Here is an 18,927-nt window from a genome sequence, read left to right on the forward strand (position 1 = left end):
AAGTGTATGCAGAAAATTGGTGAAGATTGAACGACTGTCTGTGTCCTATGTGTTGTCTTGTGTTATTTCTGTTATTTTGACTTCAAAATGGCGCCGCGAGAGTGGCTGCCTTTCCAGCAGCTCCTATATTTTGTTGTTCTACTTCTTACTTTCATAAATTTGCTGCTGTGAATTGGGAATTTCTCCATTGTGAGACTAATAAAGGTTTTCTTCTTCTTCTTCTTCAAAAACCACACAGGAATGCCGGAGCCTTTGAACCCCTGAGCTTTGAACTGTGAGGTATTTGTAGACAACCTGCTAACCTAAATCAAATAAAACAATAATCATTTTTGTCAAACAATATAACCAAACTGTGTGTACTTTTTCTAATCCTCAGTCATGCAAAAATTAAAACTACATATAAGATGCTTGACTTGCACCCATTAAAATGTGTTGGGCTTTCATTCTTGATGTTGCAGTAAACTGACAATTCAAGATTCATTACAGGCTTTAATTTTGATGAGACACATGACCTTATTTGTAACAGAATTTATTTTATGTAAATTCATACATAAATATACATTAGAGGATGAGTTAATATTTATCAAAATAACTGCACCTGATCTCCTGCACCAAGACCTCCACAATTCACATTTTATGTTAATTTGATAGATAATAAAAGTTCTGCCTTATTGTCTTTGTGACTCTAAAACAAAAGAAGAGAGTCACACTTTTATACGCACACTGACAGACCTAAAACCATGGAGAAATTCACCAAGTTATTTGAGGTTATAATTGGCTTTCAAGTAATGAAACACTTTCATTTGAGTAGAAATACGGCAGAGGTCTGCAAACTTAAACAAATCCTCTTCCTAGAACCATTTTGTATGCATGTCTTGAGGATCACAAGCTTACATACCATATGCATATCGTAGGTTATGCATGCACAGTATGTTATACATCCCCTCCCCTTTCTCTCTCTTCATGTGTGTTTGTGTGTGTGTGTGTGTGTGTGCCTGTGTGTAATCCAATCCAATTACACATACTCCTGTCTGTAAATGGTCATCCTATGCTTATGCTTATGCTTATGCTTCTTCTCCTTTTCTTTCTTCTTCTTCTTAGTTCATTAGCAGAATACTGCTCTTTGGTGCGTACAACATCTTACACTACAGAAAAAGCATTTTGATATACTGTATAGTCAATGAAAGCAACCCTGCTCAGACTTAATTCAGATCCGCGAACAAACACACAAAACAGTCTTGAATAGAAATAATTTCACCAGGATTTACCAGAAAAATCACACCCATAAAAGTGTATATGCAAATAAATACACATACATAAAATATTACACTCAAACAACGATTGTAGATTTGTGTTGTAATAGCAGAGTGGAGTGATGTCATCTGGTTCCGCCTCCTTACCCAATCACAGCCAGCCATCACAGTCCTGGCCAGATATGCTACTGAAAACAGAAGTACACGCTCTCACACATATCTAGTCAATGCAGCGTTCTCTAAGAAACCCCCATGAGCAAACACACAAGACAGGCAGGACTGTGTTCCGTCCTCTGAACGGGTTGCAACTGGGAAGTAAATTCCTTGTGTTTCTTGCATACATGGCTAATGAATGTGATTCTGATTCTGAAAATAAAACATGTCTGAGATTGACAAATACAGATTTTGAGTTGTTCAATATCTGCATCATCACAGTTGAATTTTTGTTGGTGTATTTTTTTAGAAGATTTTCAGAGTGTTACAGAAAGCAATTAGCATTTTTTTTGGTTGAGAAATAACACAAGTGGTATACTGTATACCTGTTTTTGCTGCATGCACTGCTGGCATGCTTCATCTTCATTTGCATCCGTCTGCATCTGCCTTGGGGGGGGGGGGGGAAATACAAAATGAGGATAAAACAAACAGTAGTAGATGAGTAGTAGTCATAAAACATGATTTCAGAGTTGCGATGACTGCCTGAGCTTCAGCTGTCTCAACACACCCCACGATTCGCCTGTGCCATTTTCAAACGTGATTATCGCTACATATGCTTACGCACCTACTGTGTAAGCTCAAGGAGTTCTGGGAATTATTCTTCACATCATCAACTGTTGCCGCTGTTCTGTTTACTGAGGCATCCGACTCTGATGAAATATTCATTGGCCAAGCCATCCAAATAACTCCAAGTAACTCCTCATATGAGGCTTTCACCTTACCCAACTTAACCTGTTTACACTACACAGAAACACACGCACGCATTCAATTCACAAAGGTGACCTTTTAAACTTGTACGATGTGATGTGGATAGTGATTAAACTTGTTAAGACATTCATGGACACCAAAGGATGTGTCATAAAGGACTTTAATGTTCATTGTGTGTAGTGCAGTACATTATTTTGTTTTGATTTTCAGTGAAGATGAACGACATTACAAAGTCATTTTAATACACATTTGTAATAATGCATGACCCCTTTTGCTTAAGTGTTGTGTTCCATGTTTCGTCATTGAGTGTATGTGTGACCTTTGATTTTAGTATTGCAATTTTTTTACTGTTTCACTTGTCTTGAGCTATATTTGTAGTCACTCTAAAGCGATGGCACTATTTTACATGTTTTGCATAATTTGTTATCCTGGGTTTAGTTTGCCCTGTAATGCCAGCTCACCTTCCTTTAGCACTTGCTTATGACATTTCTGACTTGCGCTTCTCATGTTTCTGTGTGATTGCAGTCCTGCTCTGTTTTACTTTCTGTTTACAGTCTACTGGACTACAGCAGTGGGAGAGAGTTGGTTTGCGGAGTCTCCTGCAATATACCTGCTGAGTGTTAATGTATGAGGGGTATTTAGAACTGGAAGAAATGGAAGGGAGATGCCACGTTATTTGTTTTCGCTCTTATGTATTCCTTGCACGCCTTGCATTTGCCAGTTGTTACTTTTCTGTTTTGTTTACAAAAGTACTACCGTATTTTCCGCACTGTAAGGCGCTTTGGAGTATAAGGCGCACCTTCAATGAATGGCCTATTTTAAAACTGTTTTCATATATATATGGTGCATTATGCATTCACTAGATGGGGCTACACTAAAGGTAAAACAATACAATACTGTTTTATTTTTATAGAGCTCTCACAACCGATGCTGCTGTAGCAAAACGTTTTACAGATCATTTAAAATACTACGTCCACGAAATCTGAATATTGTTGCATATATAAGGCGCATCGGATTACAAGGAGCACAAACGTGCTTGTATGTTTTTTCAAGGGTTTTTCATAAACAATAAAAAGACGACAATATAACGGGGCGGTTGAATGTAGGGCGGCAGCTATACAAAATTTCTGTACAGTATTCGAGTGTCCAGAAAATTCTATAGCGTAATCGTGTATTTAGGTAAAGGATGTTTTTACTTCAAAAAGCTAAGATAAGATAAGATAAGATATCATTTATTCGTCCCACAATGGGGAAATTTACAGCCTCCAGCAGCAAGAATGTATGTAGAAAGAAGAAAGGAGAAAGAGAAAAAAAAAAAAAAACAACAAACATCTTTCAATTAAATACAATATGAACACAAATGGATAAAAATTATTATTATTATTATAACGCTCAGTTATAATAATATAGCGCAGTATAGCTCAGTTTATAACGAACAACTTTCCTTTTTCATGTGTTCAACAGGTTTTTGTCACGTCAATTTTAAACTTAGCATTTCCTGTAGAAAAAAACACAGGGCATTAAATACAAAAAGCCTTTGTTCAACTTCAGTGGAGCTGACAGCATTTTAGCATGCAACATAATGATAATAAAATAGGTTCATGACTATGCATTTATGTGCTGAGACCAGTTAACTAGGAATTAGAACAATATTCAGTGGTACAAGTTGTAGCCATAATAGGTTCATTGTTTTTATAAATTACTAATGGCAGCTTGAGTTTATTGCCTGCAAAAAAACTCAAATGCCTCTAGGGGCACCACACCTGCTTTTGGATTACATTTAAAAGGGTAATTCTACAAAATAAGTAACTAAATAATTTTTTTATATTGAAATCACTTATTAATTAGGAGGCTGAGAGTTGGGGTTTGATTTTGAAGCTCAGAGATGAATAACCTTTATCTAAACACACAAACACACACACACACACACACGTATGTATGTAGTACCTGATGGAGATTTTTATGGTGTGTGCGTTTGCTCTGTAAATCTACATGGGAATTGAAAGAGGTGCGTCACAAAAAAAAAAAAACTAACCTAGTAAGTAATGAGGAATGTGGCCAAGCACTTTGAAATCAGACATGGTCTCTGTCATGTCTGCCCAGCCTAGCAAATCTTTCGTATTCCTCGAAATTCCTATTAAACGGGGGAACAAAAAATGTTTGTGTTCCCATCCATCCATCCATCCATTTTCTGATCAGTTTTATCCTCACAAGGATCGCGGGGGGGGGGGAGGGGCTGTAGCCTATCCCAGTTGTCTTCGGGCAGCAGGCGGGGGACACACCCTGAACCAATTGCCAACCAATCGCAGGGCACACAACTCACACTCACACTTAGGGACAATTTAGAGTGTTCAATCAGCCTGCCAGGCGTGCTTTTGGAATATGGGAGGAAACCGGAGTACCCGGAGAAAACCCACGCAGGTGTTTGTGTTCCCCTACTTCAATAATTAATGTGGCACTGCCTCTTTTAATTTTGACTCTCCCCTTTCTCTCTTGATGTCCATGGGGAGGGAAGCATTTTTTGAGCTGGAAAAAACATTTGTTTTTATTGACAAGTTTAAGTATTTTACTACACTGCCGTGCCATATTGTTTGTGTAGGGGCAAGCTGTATATCACTACAATTGACGACAGAACATTGTTTTCTGCTATTTTCATCAGGTATTGTCACGTCGCGTGCTCGCCGACAGGTGGCAGATTTTTCCCTCCGCCTGTTCGGTGCACCTGTTCTCAATCTCGGACTGATTGCCCTCCTATATTAATGAGACTCCGGCAGTCCTCCCACTGCCGGAGAATTCCTTACCGTGCCATTGCTCTCTATCGCTAATCTCGTCGCTTAACTATTTCTCGCTGCCCTATTGCCTTACGGCCACTACTTTCGTGTATTTCGTGTTGTGACCAAATTGTCATCGTTACGGTTCTCCTTTTTCGGTAGTTCCTCGCCCTTTATTCATTTCGCGAGTGTTTTCGGTTGTCTTCCTTATTTTCCTGGTCCTTATTTGACCAGCGTTTTCTGTTACCGTTTTCCCTGTTCGGGCTCCTTTTGTTCTTTATTAAAACCCTTTATTTCTTACAAGATTTTTTCGTTGTCTGCTTTTTCCGGGGATCCACCTCGTTTTTTCTGTTGTGCACGAGGCGATTTCTCATCGCCTCGGGCTCAACGTGACAGGTATGTTGTATTATGTAAACCCTTTTCTCTTGATTGTCCCTGGATTGGGGGACGTTGTATCACTGTAATTGACGGGAGGAACTTGTTTTCTGCTATTTTCATCAGGCTTTGTGATTGAGGCGATTAAACGCAGCCAATACAAGAAATCCTGCCGTGCGTCGTCAATATTCTTCAACACAACGCAGTCGGACACAACGGGTGCGGCGTCAGAGGAAAACGCCCACAACTCTTGAAACCAAACAGGAACACGACCGTCGTCAGCCAATCCACAGCTTTCAAGACTGAACCCAACTGCAAATAGAAATGCTCTTATCAAAAACTTGGTTTCACTACACATCAACATATAAGATGACAATCAATCATTTAGTCAGAATTGGTTTAATTCCTTTTCTATAAAGGTAGCAAAACATAGCGGGATGTATGGAAGATATTTGGAGGACATCAAAGAAGAAAAGGTGGCCCAGTGACAAGCACAAGCAGACATTCAAGCACAAACACAGATTTGTTTTCTTCACAATCACACAAGGTTGCTTTCGAGAGTGGACCAATCTTTCGGCCATAACATATGCCTCGGTGCACAGTATTTACAGCGCCTTTTGAAATGCCAAAGTTGTTGCTCGTATGTGGAGAGAATCCATGTCATGTGATCTGTGTACATGCATCACACTTGTTGGGCATCTTCGGAAAATTCAATCTTTCACAAATGTCACGTTTGAATATTTCTGTTGTTTCACATGAGAACGACACTGCTGCTGGGGCAAGGGAGTCATACAAAATATATTGCTTGAGCCTATTATCTTGCTGCATGTATAAGGAGTTACCCAAATGAATTGTCCAACAGCTTTAGAGGTGCTGCAATACTAACAGGCATCGAAAGCATTGCAACGCATGCTAGTGTATACACATTGAATATCTGCCACAACACACGTATAAGGCTGGATGATGATCAACCCACGGAGCCATTTTCTGACAGAGTGACAAGTACGTCGTGACAAGTACGTCCTGTACTCTGCTCCCCTGTCAACCAGCAAAGTTGAAAACACAAAGAGACTATCAACTGTACAAGGTTAATAATATTTCAGGGGGGGGGGGGGGGGGCAATGAAATATAACAACTACAATGAAAGGAGATTTATACATGGCACTTGCAGACCATATAGTAAAATATTGTGTAGGCAGCATTTCAGTTCACAGTATTTGAATTGCACAACAGATGCTCAAGTCTTGAACATTTTGCTCATTTGCATGTCCATTGATATTTGTATTTCTGTCCGTTCCATTTGGTGTTCATTCCATGCAGGGTTAAAGCAGCGTCTGTCACAAGTGTCCTGAGGGAATTAAACTTGGTATGACATAATAGATTTATATGTTTTCTTAACATCATCGTCATTGTATTTAATTTGATAAATCGTGGATTTGTGGGTTCCGTATATTTTGATCTATTAATAATTCAAATTGCTTTTTTTTGTAGTTTTAGAATACGTAGTGTGTTTGTTTTGCAGGCATTTCCCCATATTTCCACACAGTAGGTCATATATGGTAATAATAATGAAGAGTATAATGTGTACAAAGATCTCCTATTCAGCACTTCCTTGGTTTGCAGATGATCCCTATGGTGTTGGCTATTTTCCTTTTTACGTTATCGATATGTGGCTTCCAACATAGTTTTGAGTCTATTACTAATCCGAGAAACTTGGTTTCATACGCTCTTTCTATCTCAATTGAGTTTACCATAATTTTAGCTTGGTGTTTGATTGGTCTTGTGCCAAAAACAATTACCTTCAATTTTTTCAGGTTAAGTGACAATTTATTTCTGTCGAACCATTTTTTTAAAAATTTGTTTAATATGTTTTCTACGGTTGTCAGGAGCTGTTTCAGATTTATTCCAGAACAGTAGAAAGTTGTATCATCAGCAAATATGACACATTTAAATTGTTTTGAGACCTTGCAGATATAATTTATATATAAGATGAATAGTTTTGGACCAAGCACGGACCCCTGAGGAACTCCATGAGTGATTTTCAGTTGGCTCGTTTTTTTTATTGTTGAGATGCACATACTGATATCTGTTTTCTAAATAACTTTTTATCCATTTATAAGCTACACCTCCAATGCCAATCTTTCTATTTCAATAATATACTGTGATCTATTGTCAAAAGCGGCCCGGTAGTCCAGTGGTTAGCACGTCGGCTTCACAGTGCAGAGGTACCGGGTTCGATTCCAGCTCCGGCCTCCCTGTGTGGAGTTTGCATGTTCTCCCCGGGCCTGCGTGGGTTTTCTCCGGGTGCTCCGGTTTCCTCCCACATTCCAAAAACATGCGTGGCAGGCTGATTGAACACTCTAAATTGTCCCTAGGTGTGAGTGTGAGTGCGAATGGTTGTTCGTCTCTGTGTGCCCTGCGATTGGCTGGCAACCGATTCAGGGTGTCCCCCGCCTACTGCCCGAAGACAGCTGGGATAGGCTCCAGCACCCCCCGCGACCCTAGTGAGGATCAAGCGGCTTGGAAGATGAATGAATGAATATTGTCAAAAGCTTTTTTTAGATCTAGGAAAACCCCAACAGTAAATTCTTTGTTGTCTATATTAGTGGCTCCTGCTTCCACAAACTCCATAACTGCCATTGAGGTGGTCGGTTTTCCCCTGAAGCCATATTTATTCTCACTTAACAGCGCATGTTTTTGTATAAAGCTATCAAGTCTGCGAGAAAATAGTTTTTCTGATATTTTTGAGAATTGTGGTAGTAGTGATATTGGTCTGTAATTCGTAAACAAATGTCTTTCTCCACTTTTATAAATTGGAATAACTTTAGCAATTTTCATTTTTGATGGACAAATACCAGCTTTGAATGACAGGTTGCATATGTGTGTGAAAGGTCGCACTATATATTCTATAATCTGTTTTATTATTGCCACATCAATATTAAAGCAATCAGTTGACTTTTTATTTTTAAAAGTTTTTACAATATTTGATACTTCTTGTTTTACAGCAGTAAGGAACATCGTGGATGAGTTTTTTTCTACGTATCTATCTATTTCAAACAAGTTTGTTGGATCAGGGAGCCGGGAATTTTGTATCACTTCGAGCACTGAGGCTTGCTCATGCAAGTCAATAATGAGTCCCGCAAATAACATATTCGGTGTTTCAAATTTTGACTACTGTCCTGATTCCCTTTGAACACTGAAAAATAATATACCTCAACTCTAGAGGTCAACTCTTAAAGACCTCACTGTTTCCTTACTCATGGGCAGGCAGACACATAAAAGGATGCAAAAGGAAACAAATTGTTCATATTTCAAATCTTTTTTGTCTGGCAAAATACCTGAATAGGGTAGGCTGTTCAAAGAATATTTATTCATTGATTTACTTTTTATAACACTATTTAACCTTTATCAACACCAAGGTTTTGTCAATGTTTAGCAATGCAGAAAGTGATAAAAAAAAAGAGGGAAAAAAACCCCATCACATTAGTTTGTGTTACGTACAAAAAAAAAGGTCTGCGATCCAAACTATGGTTAGCGTGTCCGCCTCACAGTGTAGAGCTCCAGGGTTCGATTCCGGCCTTCATGTGTGTGGTTTGCATGTTCTCCCTATGCATGCGTGGGGTGTGATTGTAAGTGTGGATGGTTGTTGTTTGTCTATGTGTGCACGGCGATTGGATGACAACCAGTTCAGGGTGTACCCTGCCTCCTGCGCAAAGACGGTTTCCTTTAGCATGCGCCGCGACCCTCCTGAGAATAAGCGGATCGGATAATAGATGGATGGATGAATAAATCCTTCAGCGATTGGAGCCAAATTAGTCATCATGCATTCCCTCAGAGTACTTTCCAAACCATGTTGAGACCAACACAAACCAAGCCAGTGACCTCTCTCATTTAACCGTTGGCCAACAAAAATCCATTAGTAGGACATACACTGTAAACAGTTATCCACTTAACGTCAGGAAGTTGGCCAACAAGTTAAGAGCAGGTGATCGAGGACTTGACTGCGTCATCTCTCTCCCCGCATGAAAAACTTAATCCTATAAAATAATTCACAATTTTTATAAATGCACCTATGATCTTATTGCGTGTTTTTTTCTGTAACCACAAAAGAATAATTAAAAAATTATTATTTTTTTTTATCCTGAATATATAAAACTGGGACATGTAATTTATTACTCACCAAGCCTGCTCATTAATGCCTTCATCTCCAGTAGGCTGGACTACTCTTTTGTCTGGCCCTCTTGAAAAGACTCATAGGCAATATCATCTTATTCAGCATGCTGCTGTGAGAGGTTTAACCAGCACGAGAGTAACTGACCATATCACTCCTGTTCTTAAATCCCTACCCTGGCTATATGTTATTTACAGAATTGATTTTAAAGTGTCATTGTTACTCTATTACATGGCCTGGGGCCAATATACATGTCTAATATATTTTACCCTAGTTGGGTGCTGAGATCGTTTGGAAGCGGTAAATTGGGAGAGTCTCGCTTCAGAACTAAACAGCAACTTTTAGCCACGATGCTTCACACAAATAGAATCAGCTTCCTGATTGTCTTAAAGGTCAGAGAGCAAAGATTGAAGTTTTTTTTTCTTGAGACCTGCTAGAACTCATTTACAATGCATAACTGTCATGAAAAATACAATTCAGAATGTGTCGTCTACGGTTTGAATCTTGTGCCCTCTCATCTTCGAGTAATTTTAGAGCAGTGACATCACAGAAGCCAAACAATTTTGTGGCTCCTGTGGCATGTGATTGTGTGCTCTGTTGCTCTCCATGTGCTTTAGCACTTAAACGGTGGTTCATTCATTGTGTGGCAGTTGGTTGCACAAATGGTCAAGGGAGTGGCAAAGGTTTCTTCAGTTTTACATCGGATAAAGAAATACGTGACCAGTGTATCGGAAAGTCAAACAGCAGGCAGGGATGACAACTACGCTCACAAAGGAAGTAGTCCAAGCTCGGTGCTGATGATTGTATTGGCCCGAATATAAGACGGCCCTGATTATAAGACGACCCCCCTTTTTCAAACCTCAATTTGAAAAAATACTTTTTGAGCACCAAATTAATATTTATACAGAAAATAATTGCAGTACATCTGAAACAAATGATTATAACAATATATTTCAGAGAGAAAAAGCATGTTATTTTGACTCATTCAAATCTTAATATCTGAACCTCTAAATATGTAAACTGACGTGCAATCACATTCGTAAATGAATGGCTTCTGGTTTTTGAAATGTAAATTACATTATATCTCCTCAGCTGCCGGTTAACCTGTCTGATCTTCGACCCACTATTCTCCAGATTGTCGCTACGTTTCACCATTTTCTGTTACCTCTTCTATTATTTCCTTCTCTTTTCTTTCTTATCGCTAATTTTATTTTTCTTCTTCGTGCTACCGCTATTTTTATTTTTATTTTCGTGACAGGGGATCACTTTGGCCTGGGGAGTCAAGTTCAGCATTCGCTTCAATGATATTGGATTTGGATTGGATGAACCTTATTGTCAAATGTACTGTATGTGAAACATATAGCACAGATGGAATTTCTTCCCTCTGAACACAAAACAAGAGGAGATGGCGCGGCAGTCCGCGCCGCCATCAGAAGAAAAGTTAACAAAAAAAAAAAAAAAACTATATATATATATATCTATATATATATAGATATATATATTGCGCGTCGTCCCGCACGCGGTCTGTCCTTCCGTCTGTCCCTTTTCAAAACGTACCTACTTCACCGCGCCACTGCGCACCGCCACTGCACCGCTCAGGCAGTGGCTCACTACGATCGCGCGGGCATCTTAGCGAAAAAATGTTGTCTACCCACAAGCATTGCAATGAAATTGTTAGTTATTTAGTAGAGCTAAACATCTCTTTATTTTTGCGATAAGCAATGAAGATGAACAAAAAGTTGAACCAAGCAACAACACTTTTGTGGGCTGAAGGCCCACCTTACCAGCCTTCCGCAGGAACTAGCTGATGAGCCGCCCGGAGGGCGGCGAACCACCACCTTACCAGCTTTCCGCAGGAACTAGCTGATGAGCCGCCTGGAGGGCGGCGAACCAGCTAGTATATATATATATATATATATATATATATATATATATATATATATATATATATATATATTTGGCACCACCTTGCGTCATGAATGGATATAACGTCTAGACCCCGAATATAAGACGACACACAGTTTTTCAGTCTTATTTCAATGCAAAAAACACTGTCTTATATTCGAGCAGCAGCAGCAGGAATAATCCTGGTTGTCATGGTGAAGACAAGCGCCACAGGAAAAAGGTGAGGAGTTAATTGCACGCACTTGCGACACCTAAGAAAAGTGATTGGGGATTGAGCCATTGACGAAAAAAATTCCCGTAGTGTATTTTGTACTTATTCTGCCGACATGGCCTTTCCGTACAGCGTGTTGTCAGCACCCCCATTCATTGCTTAGTTCTGTTGTCTTTACTGTGCATAAGGTACACATCTCCAATTTCCATGCATGTAAAATGTAGCTCATGATGGGCTCCACGATGTAACATATACCGCCGACGCATTATTGTGACTCCCACACGCACAGCACAACCGACTGTTCATGTCTCTAAAGCTGTTGTGCTACTGAGTTGAGGTTGTTAGAGCAAATATATGTAGTAGTCACAGGGGTGCAAAAATATACTAGTCAGGATTTCCAATCCGATCTGCACTGCATTGTGTCAAAACGAATGCAGGTTCCTCAGTGAAGTTGTCACAATCCTCACTTTCACTTTCTCTTCCACTCACCGGCTGAGATGTCCTGATCGGGTCAAACATGCACGGGCCAACAAGGCCCGCTTCTGTCGGGTCCTATGTGTAAAAATGCTCTTCCACAGATACCAATACATCGCTCGCCATTGTATGTACTGTGTTTTGTAGCGCATGGAAATTGTACAGCACCTCTATGGCAGGGGTGTCAAACTCATTTTTGTCGTGGGCCACATTTGTGTAACCGTTTTCCTTGGAGGGTCGTTATAACCGTGAAACCATATAAAGAAGTCAACTACTGTTATCAGTAACAAGAAACTGCTGACAATATCTCGATTATTACAATATGAGTAGTTGAATTTTTGGGACAGATTTTAGCAATCATATTAGAAGTTAGGTGGACCAGATTTGGCCCCCGGGCCTTGAGTTTGTCACCAGTGCTCTATGGTGGAGCATGCTAGTTGGCTGCTGAAACGTCACTTCCAGTAACCCTAGTGGTGGCAAGAGTAACTTCAGCCACGATGCCGCAAGCTTCCAGTCATTTCGGAAACACCCGGAATTAGAAACGAAAACCTATTTTGAATCCAACTGTGGTTGACAATTTGCAAGAAGTGATGTTCATGTTTTACAAAACACAAAATTGAGAATGTGGATTTTAACATGTGCCCCAACTCTTGCCGCTCTCAAGTCCGACTTGAAATCTTGTCTTCTTTTTCTGTTTCAGTGTCGCTGCTGTCGATCTTTTATTTTCAACCCTTTATTTGCTTTGTCCTTTGTTTTATTTCTGATTTAAATGTTTCATTTTCTGGTCCGTTATTTTGATTTAAATTAAGTATTGTTGCATGCTGTAAATAAATGACACAAACGCCGTAAGTATTCTTCAGCAAGTAATAGAAGTTGCCGAACACTTCACTTAACATTCAGCTCTTACACGCTCATTCTACTGTAACTAGATTTGTGACTACGTCACATTGAACCTGCGTAAGATAATTTTGAAAAATGTCTGTCAAGACCGCAGCTGCATGTGTTGTCGCTACATATAGGCACTGTTTTTCTCTTACCGTCTGTGTTAGGGACCTTCCAAAAATGATGGTGACACATGTGGCACAAATCACCATTCATCAAATAAAATGACTGCTATAGTTGCTGGAAATGATAGACCTTTGCAATTTTTCCCCACAAGTCATTCTCTACCCGAGTTTGTCAATGCGAGCAGGCTCAACCTGAAAACCAAACAAGAATAACACATGTAATAGAGAATATTGAAAAGAAACATTGATGTGATTTCAGCAAGATGTGCCAAATTCTGCAAATTGATGTCCAATCTTGGGGGCACCATCTGTGTAATCACCCGGGTACATGTAACCTAGTATGCATCCTGCATGTAAGACATATAATCGCACAACATATCCAACTTTTCATGACTCATGCAGATGTGTCTTCCTATAAGGCAACAACTTATCTGCATAACAGTTATTTCCAAATTGCTCCAGCTCTGTGATTAAGGCCTCTCAGTACTAATTCTGACGGTTTAATTAAAGTTCAAAACTAGCCTACCTTCTCCAAGCCACTCAAGCGTATCTCTGGGTGAAGTTGCCTACGTTAAAATTGGAAGAGTGAAGATTTTTCATTTTAATAGCTTAGTCACCATAATCCTTCGCTCTTCCTTTTGTCTTTAACCTTGAAGTTGTTGTCGTTTTCGTCGCCCATGACTTTCTTCCCCAACATAGAGTGTGAGTTTATCGTTCCAGCAATGCAAATCCGATATTTTCAAAGCTCGTGTAAACAGGAATCCCTTAAAGTTCAAAATTCAAAATACTTCTTTTTGATATGAATATCCAAAAATACTTTGGGTAAATACCATGCCATCTATGCCATATTTGAAAAGTGCCTTTCTTGATCTCCTCGCTGTAGATAAAATGTATAAACTTGCCTCTGGCTAGTTAGATCAACAGACTCAATGCATGGTGAAATCCAAATGTCTTTCTTGAGATCTTCTTTGTCACAGTTATTTATTTACTGTTCAACTTATGCAAAGTGCTTGTACTTATGCCTCGGAGGGGTCATTTCGTGCTTCTACAGATTCCCGCACGCTGCTTTCAAGTCGGACAGCTTTGATTTATTTTAGGTAAAAACCAAAAAAAAAAAAAAAAAAAGGAACTCTCATTTCAACCCACGATGCTAGACAAATAGTTTCAGTTCAGCATCTGAACTGAGAACATAAAGTGTTTGTTTTCAAAGTGGGCTCCTCTTTTCTCCCCCATCTGACTGCAATGTGACAATATTTCTGATCCTCAGCCAGACAGAAGCAACTGTTCCCGGCAGCCAGTTAGAATAACAAACATTTAAGCACGCCTGCAGACTCAAACTACACTTCCCGGAGCATGAAATACACTTGGCTTATGATCGGGCTGCAGAGCTGTCAGAAGCACATATTGGTCCCATAATGTAAAGCTACTGTGCAGGATGCCAAGGAGGATCCCTGGATTATTCCAGACCTGGGTAAGAACCAATTAACCAAACTCTCACATCGCAGTGACTTCAGCCCTAAAAGTTGTCGGATGTTGTAAGGAAACTGCTGTGTCATCTCAGCAAATAATCAATACCTGTAAGCTCATTCTCCCCTTGTCAAATGTAAACGGGGTGATACGTGTTAATGTTCTTTACAAACTAGTCCGAAACCCTTTTACCACTGAAACTAGTGGATAATAGTGATCTGTGGTGACACGCAACCAATTGGCAGATTGTCCCTTTCCTATTGATCAACAGAAGTCGATTTGCACCGCTGCCTGGAACTTCTGAGGTTGAAGGTTCGAATCGCAGCTCTGGCCATGCTGTGTGGAGTTTTTATGTTTTCTCCACATCTGTCTGGATTTGCTCCAGGTAGTCTGGCTTGCTCCCATATCCCCAAAACCTGCCTGTTAACCTCACATCCTGTATTATCTCGGCACAAGTCAGCTGGATTAGGCTCCAGCTAGTCCGTCGCATGGCACACAGAGACAGAAAACCGTTCACACTGTCACTGAGTGGAACCTGAACCCCCACTGCCTTCCCATTGTGACCTATCAACCTTTAAATAATAATACATTTGAAAAAAACATGTAAAGAGAATTTCTATTTGGAACAGTAAAACATTGTACATCGAAAACACTTTATCTATAGCTTTAAACCAACACGTTAAGTCACAACAAATTGTGAAGAGCATAATTACATCCTTTGACAGCATGTGGTATTGAGTGAGATCAAATGTGTGCGACAGCTTGAAATTCCAGGGGGATTCGATGCGATCAAGCCAGTACTTTCATGCGATGGCTCATAAATGGGTCTGTCTTATGGAATGGAATCTCCAGAGAACAGTGACAATTTGTGGTTGCACCGGAACACTCATCCCCACCTCATGGGTATTAGATAGCTCAGCCGAGCATGAAGGAAAAGAACCTTGTAGTTTAATTAAGGTATAGCCTATCATGCTTTACGTACTTGATACTGACACATGCACCTTTAAAGATCAGGATAAGCTGTGCCCTCCGAGTGCTGTGATAATCCTTGGAGTTCGTCTTGAAAAAGATTCAGTGAAAAGCTTGTAACAGGTAATCGCCCTGTCGTCTGCTGTTTTGATGAACTTGAACAGGCTGCTGGATACAGGTCATAGCTTTGTTCTTTTGACCAGCTTTAAGGGACATACAAAAGCATAAAGACAGGCAATATATATGGTTGCCTTTTTTCCCCCCCAACTATACGGTTGCAGTTCACGACAGTGTCATTTGAAATCTGTAAGAAATAGGATTCTTGAAATTCAGAAAGAAAGCATGCATTCTTCTCTTCTTGTGTTTAGGAAAAGGGGGACAGTGAGAAAATTTAGAGGCGAAAATGCACAAAGTTCATGTCGTATTTACATCAGTCCCATTCTATTGAGACAGTTCTGTTCAAAACAGCAAAATCAGAGGAGACAGAAGCATGATTAGGTAGTAGGTGGCTGCCAAACGACTGACTCGTCCTCTTAGAGACTCTTGGTTGAGCTCCCCTTGGATGTGGGAGCCACGCGGGTATGCTGTGGTTAATGTGTGACTGTCGCGGTTGGAACACATGTCGTAGAGGTTCCCTGAAAACTGCATCTTCTTGGATTCTTGGCGGAGAGACTCCCAGACGCTCGCTGCTTCCTCTGGACAGCCGACCATGGCCACATTGGCGCAGGCATGAAACTCATCCCATGACCTGAGGGAAGAAAAAACAATAAACATTAGGAAGAAGTTGGACAGAATTACGAGGATGGATCTCATTCGCCTGTCACAGTTGCCGTTTTTCTCGACGTTTGCATTTTTTCGCTTCATTAAGTTTCATTCCATGCTACAGCATGTCCTCTTGTCCTTTGTCTCTTGTTCATGTCGTCAACTCGTTAGGTTTTCATTTCCGCTCGTTCTCATCAGCCCTGTGTCTAATTCATCAGCTCTCTCCAGCCACTCGTTTCTTGTCCAGGTGTGCCTCGCGGTCTCGCCAGTTTGCTTGTATTTACCCGGTAGTTGAATATTTTTGTCTCATCGTGTCAGATTGTATTGGTGACCAGTCTTGCTTTTTGTTAATCAAGTATTTTTCATCATTTGATGTGCATTGTTTTCCTCTAACTATCAACATGATCAGAAAACAACGACGTAATGATCCGACTGAATAAGGACCCAGCGGGCAGTGCGCAGCATCGCCCTTAACGCAAACAGTCTGTTTGCTGCCATCCTCCTCCTGCTGATGAGGATTTTTGCAGACCCAATTCCTATTTCGTGGCAGCCCATGGCCCCTGTTGCTGCGACACAGTAGCTCAAGGCGCCTGTTCCTTTCTGATGACAACTCAAGGCACCTGGCCAGCTACATGAAGGTTAGACCTAAACCAACCTTTACAAACGCATATTAACCATAAATCTTTAAGTCAGCAACAGGACACTGATGTGGTTGACAGACTGCACTCAAAATTTTAAAAAATAATGTTTAAAAAAACAAACACTAATTTACAAAAAAAAAAAATTATTAAATGTTTTTCGTCACAAGTGGATCGTCAATGAGGCCGAGAAATATACATTCAAAGTAAAAGGAATGGTGTGGTTCCGCAAAAACAGAAATACAATTATAATTTATCAATGAATGGGCAATTCAATTAAAAATCTATTTTAAAAAATCATCATTCACAAAAACATTCATTCATTCATCTTCCGTACCGCTTGATCCTCACTAGGGTCGCGGGGGTGCTGGAGCCTATCCCAGCTGTCTTCGGGCAGTAGGCAGGGGACACCCTGAATCGGTTGCCAGCCAATCGCAGGGCACACAGACGAACAACCATTCGCACTCACACTCACACCTAGGGACAATTTAGAGTGTTCAATCAGCCTGCCACGCATGTTTTTGGAATGTGGGAGGAAACCGGAGTACCCGGAGAAAACCCACGCAGGCCCGTGGAGAACATGTAAACTCAACACAGGGAGGTTGGAGCTGGAATTGAACCCTGTACCTCTGCACTGTGAAGTCGACATGCTAACCACTGGACTACTGGGCCGCCCACACACACACACACACACACACACACACACACACACACACACACATGCACACACACGCGCGCGCACACACACACACACACACACACGCACGCACGCACGCACGCACGCACACACACACACATATTTTCTCAGGAATTTACCATTAATATTGATGACAGCAGCAGTCCATCTACATCAATAAATTAGTATAGGCTACCTACACACTGCAGATAAATACAGACATAAACCTGATTCTGACCTGAACATTAGACAAACCCAAAATATCGAACATCCCGAAAGGCGCTTATGTTTCAGTCTGTCACCTGCATTTTAGTTTGGTCAAAGAAGGAGTAATGAAGAAAAATTAAGTATATTTATTGGATGATTAAACATTAAAAATGTATCTACAAAAAATTGCAGATACATATGCAATGTTTATTTGCAAATAAACAATGACTGAAATCCTTTTTTTTCCCCCCTGCAAAGATTATCCCCCAGGCATATCTTTTATTCTTCCTGATGTCACGCAGTGCTGGCTTCATATGTATTAATTTGTCAACATTCAATGTCACTTCTTTCTCTTTTGTGGCAGCGATTTACGTCGTGAATGACACTGTCTGCTTTTGAGGAAAATCTCATCAGTGGAGGCACTTGATGCCTGCATAGCGCACAGATGTTTCTGCCTCCTTTTGCCTGCAAATGGAAAATGTTTCTCCGAACTTATTAAAATTAGAAATACAATTAAATATGTGTGTATTTATTTAAATAACATTTTTAGTAACCATGCACCATGCATTGCTTTAATCCTGGCATGTATTACGGTACATTTTTTATGTCCGACTTTAAATGCAATCATGTTGTGCAAATAGTACAATGTTATCTGATTCATGTAGCGTCATACTTGTCTTCCCCATTTCACGCCACTGCGCACTGACTCTAGATGGGATCACGTCGTGTGAATGGTTAAATACGTGTCTGGTGTTAACATACAGCATTAGTCTGAAGTCTATTGATCACACACTTTGACAAGTTTGTCAAACATAAAATTTGTCATCAAACTAATCAAAAGCTTGTCCGCACCGGTCAACAAAGTGCTGAACTGATTGATTTGACATCACCAAGAGAGTTAATATCGATCCATTCTCGATGCCACTTCTCCTCATGAGGGTGACGGTTGAGCTGGAGCCGATCCCAATTTATTTTGGACGCCAGCCAACCGCAGACCCACAGGGAGAAAAAAAACTGCCATTTACACGCACACAGCTATGAACAATTTATTTTCTTCAATTAGCCTAATGTTGATTGTTGGGTAATATGGGAAAATAACTGTCTTATTCTGAGAGAAAAT

At 40.3% G+C, this 18,927-nt stretch overlaps 1 protein-coding gene and 1 long non-coding RNA gene across 4 annotated transcripts in view; both read right to left on the reverse strand.

Annotated features, from left to right (window-relative positions):
- Nucleotides 1–1,071: 1,071 nt before the first annotated feature.
- On the reverse strand, nucleotides 1,072–2,259 carry LOC127597790 (uncharacterized). Of its 2 annotated transcripts, none has more exons than XR_007961753.1 (3): nucleotides 2,032–2,259; nucleotides 1,793–1,849; nucleotides 1,072–1,441 (listed from the first exon to the last, which is right to left on the reverse strand). It is a non-coding gene; the product is annotated as an uncharacterized LOC127597790 (long non-coding RNA). The 2 variants fall into 2 exon arrangements; XR_007961752.1 differs by having other exon boundaries at nucleotides 1,793–1,853.
- Nucleotides 2,260–15,157: 12,898 nt separating this feature from the next.
- nrn1la (neuritin 1-like a) overlaps nucleotides 15,158–18,927 on the reverse strand; it is a 69,108-nt gene continuing 65,338 nt past the window's right edge. For both annotated transcript variants that reach the window (XM_052061097.1, XM_052061098.1), the window contains exon 3: nucleotides 15,158–16,272. In XM_052061097.1, coding sequence (XP_051917057.1) covers nucleotides 15,984–16,272 — 289 coding nt within the window. In that variant the 3' untranslated portion in view covers nucleotides 15,158–15,983. The remainder of the gene's footprint in view (nucleotides 16,273–18,927) is intronic.

Source organism: Hippocampus zosterae, chromosome 3 (genome assembly GCF_025434085.1).
Source record: "Hippocampus zosterae strain Florida chromosome 3, ASM2543408v3, whole genome shotgun sequence".
Taxonomy (NCBI): Eukaryota; Metazoa; Chordata; class Actinopteri; order Syngnathiformes; family Syngnathidae; genus Hippocampus; species Hippocampus zosterae.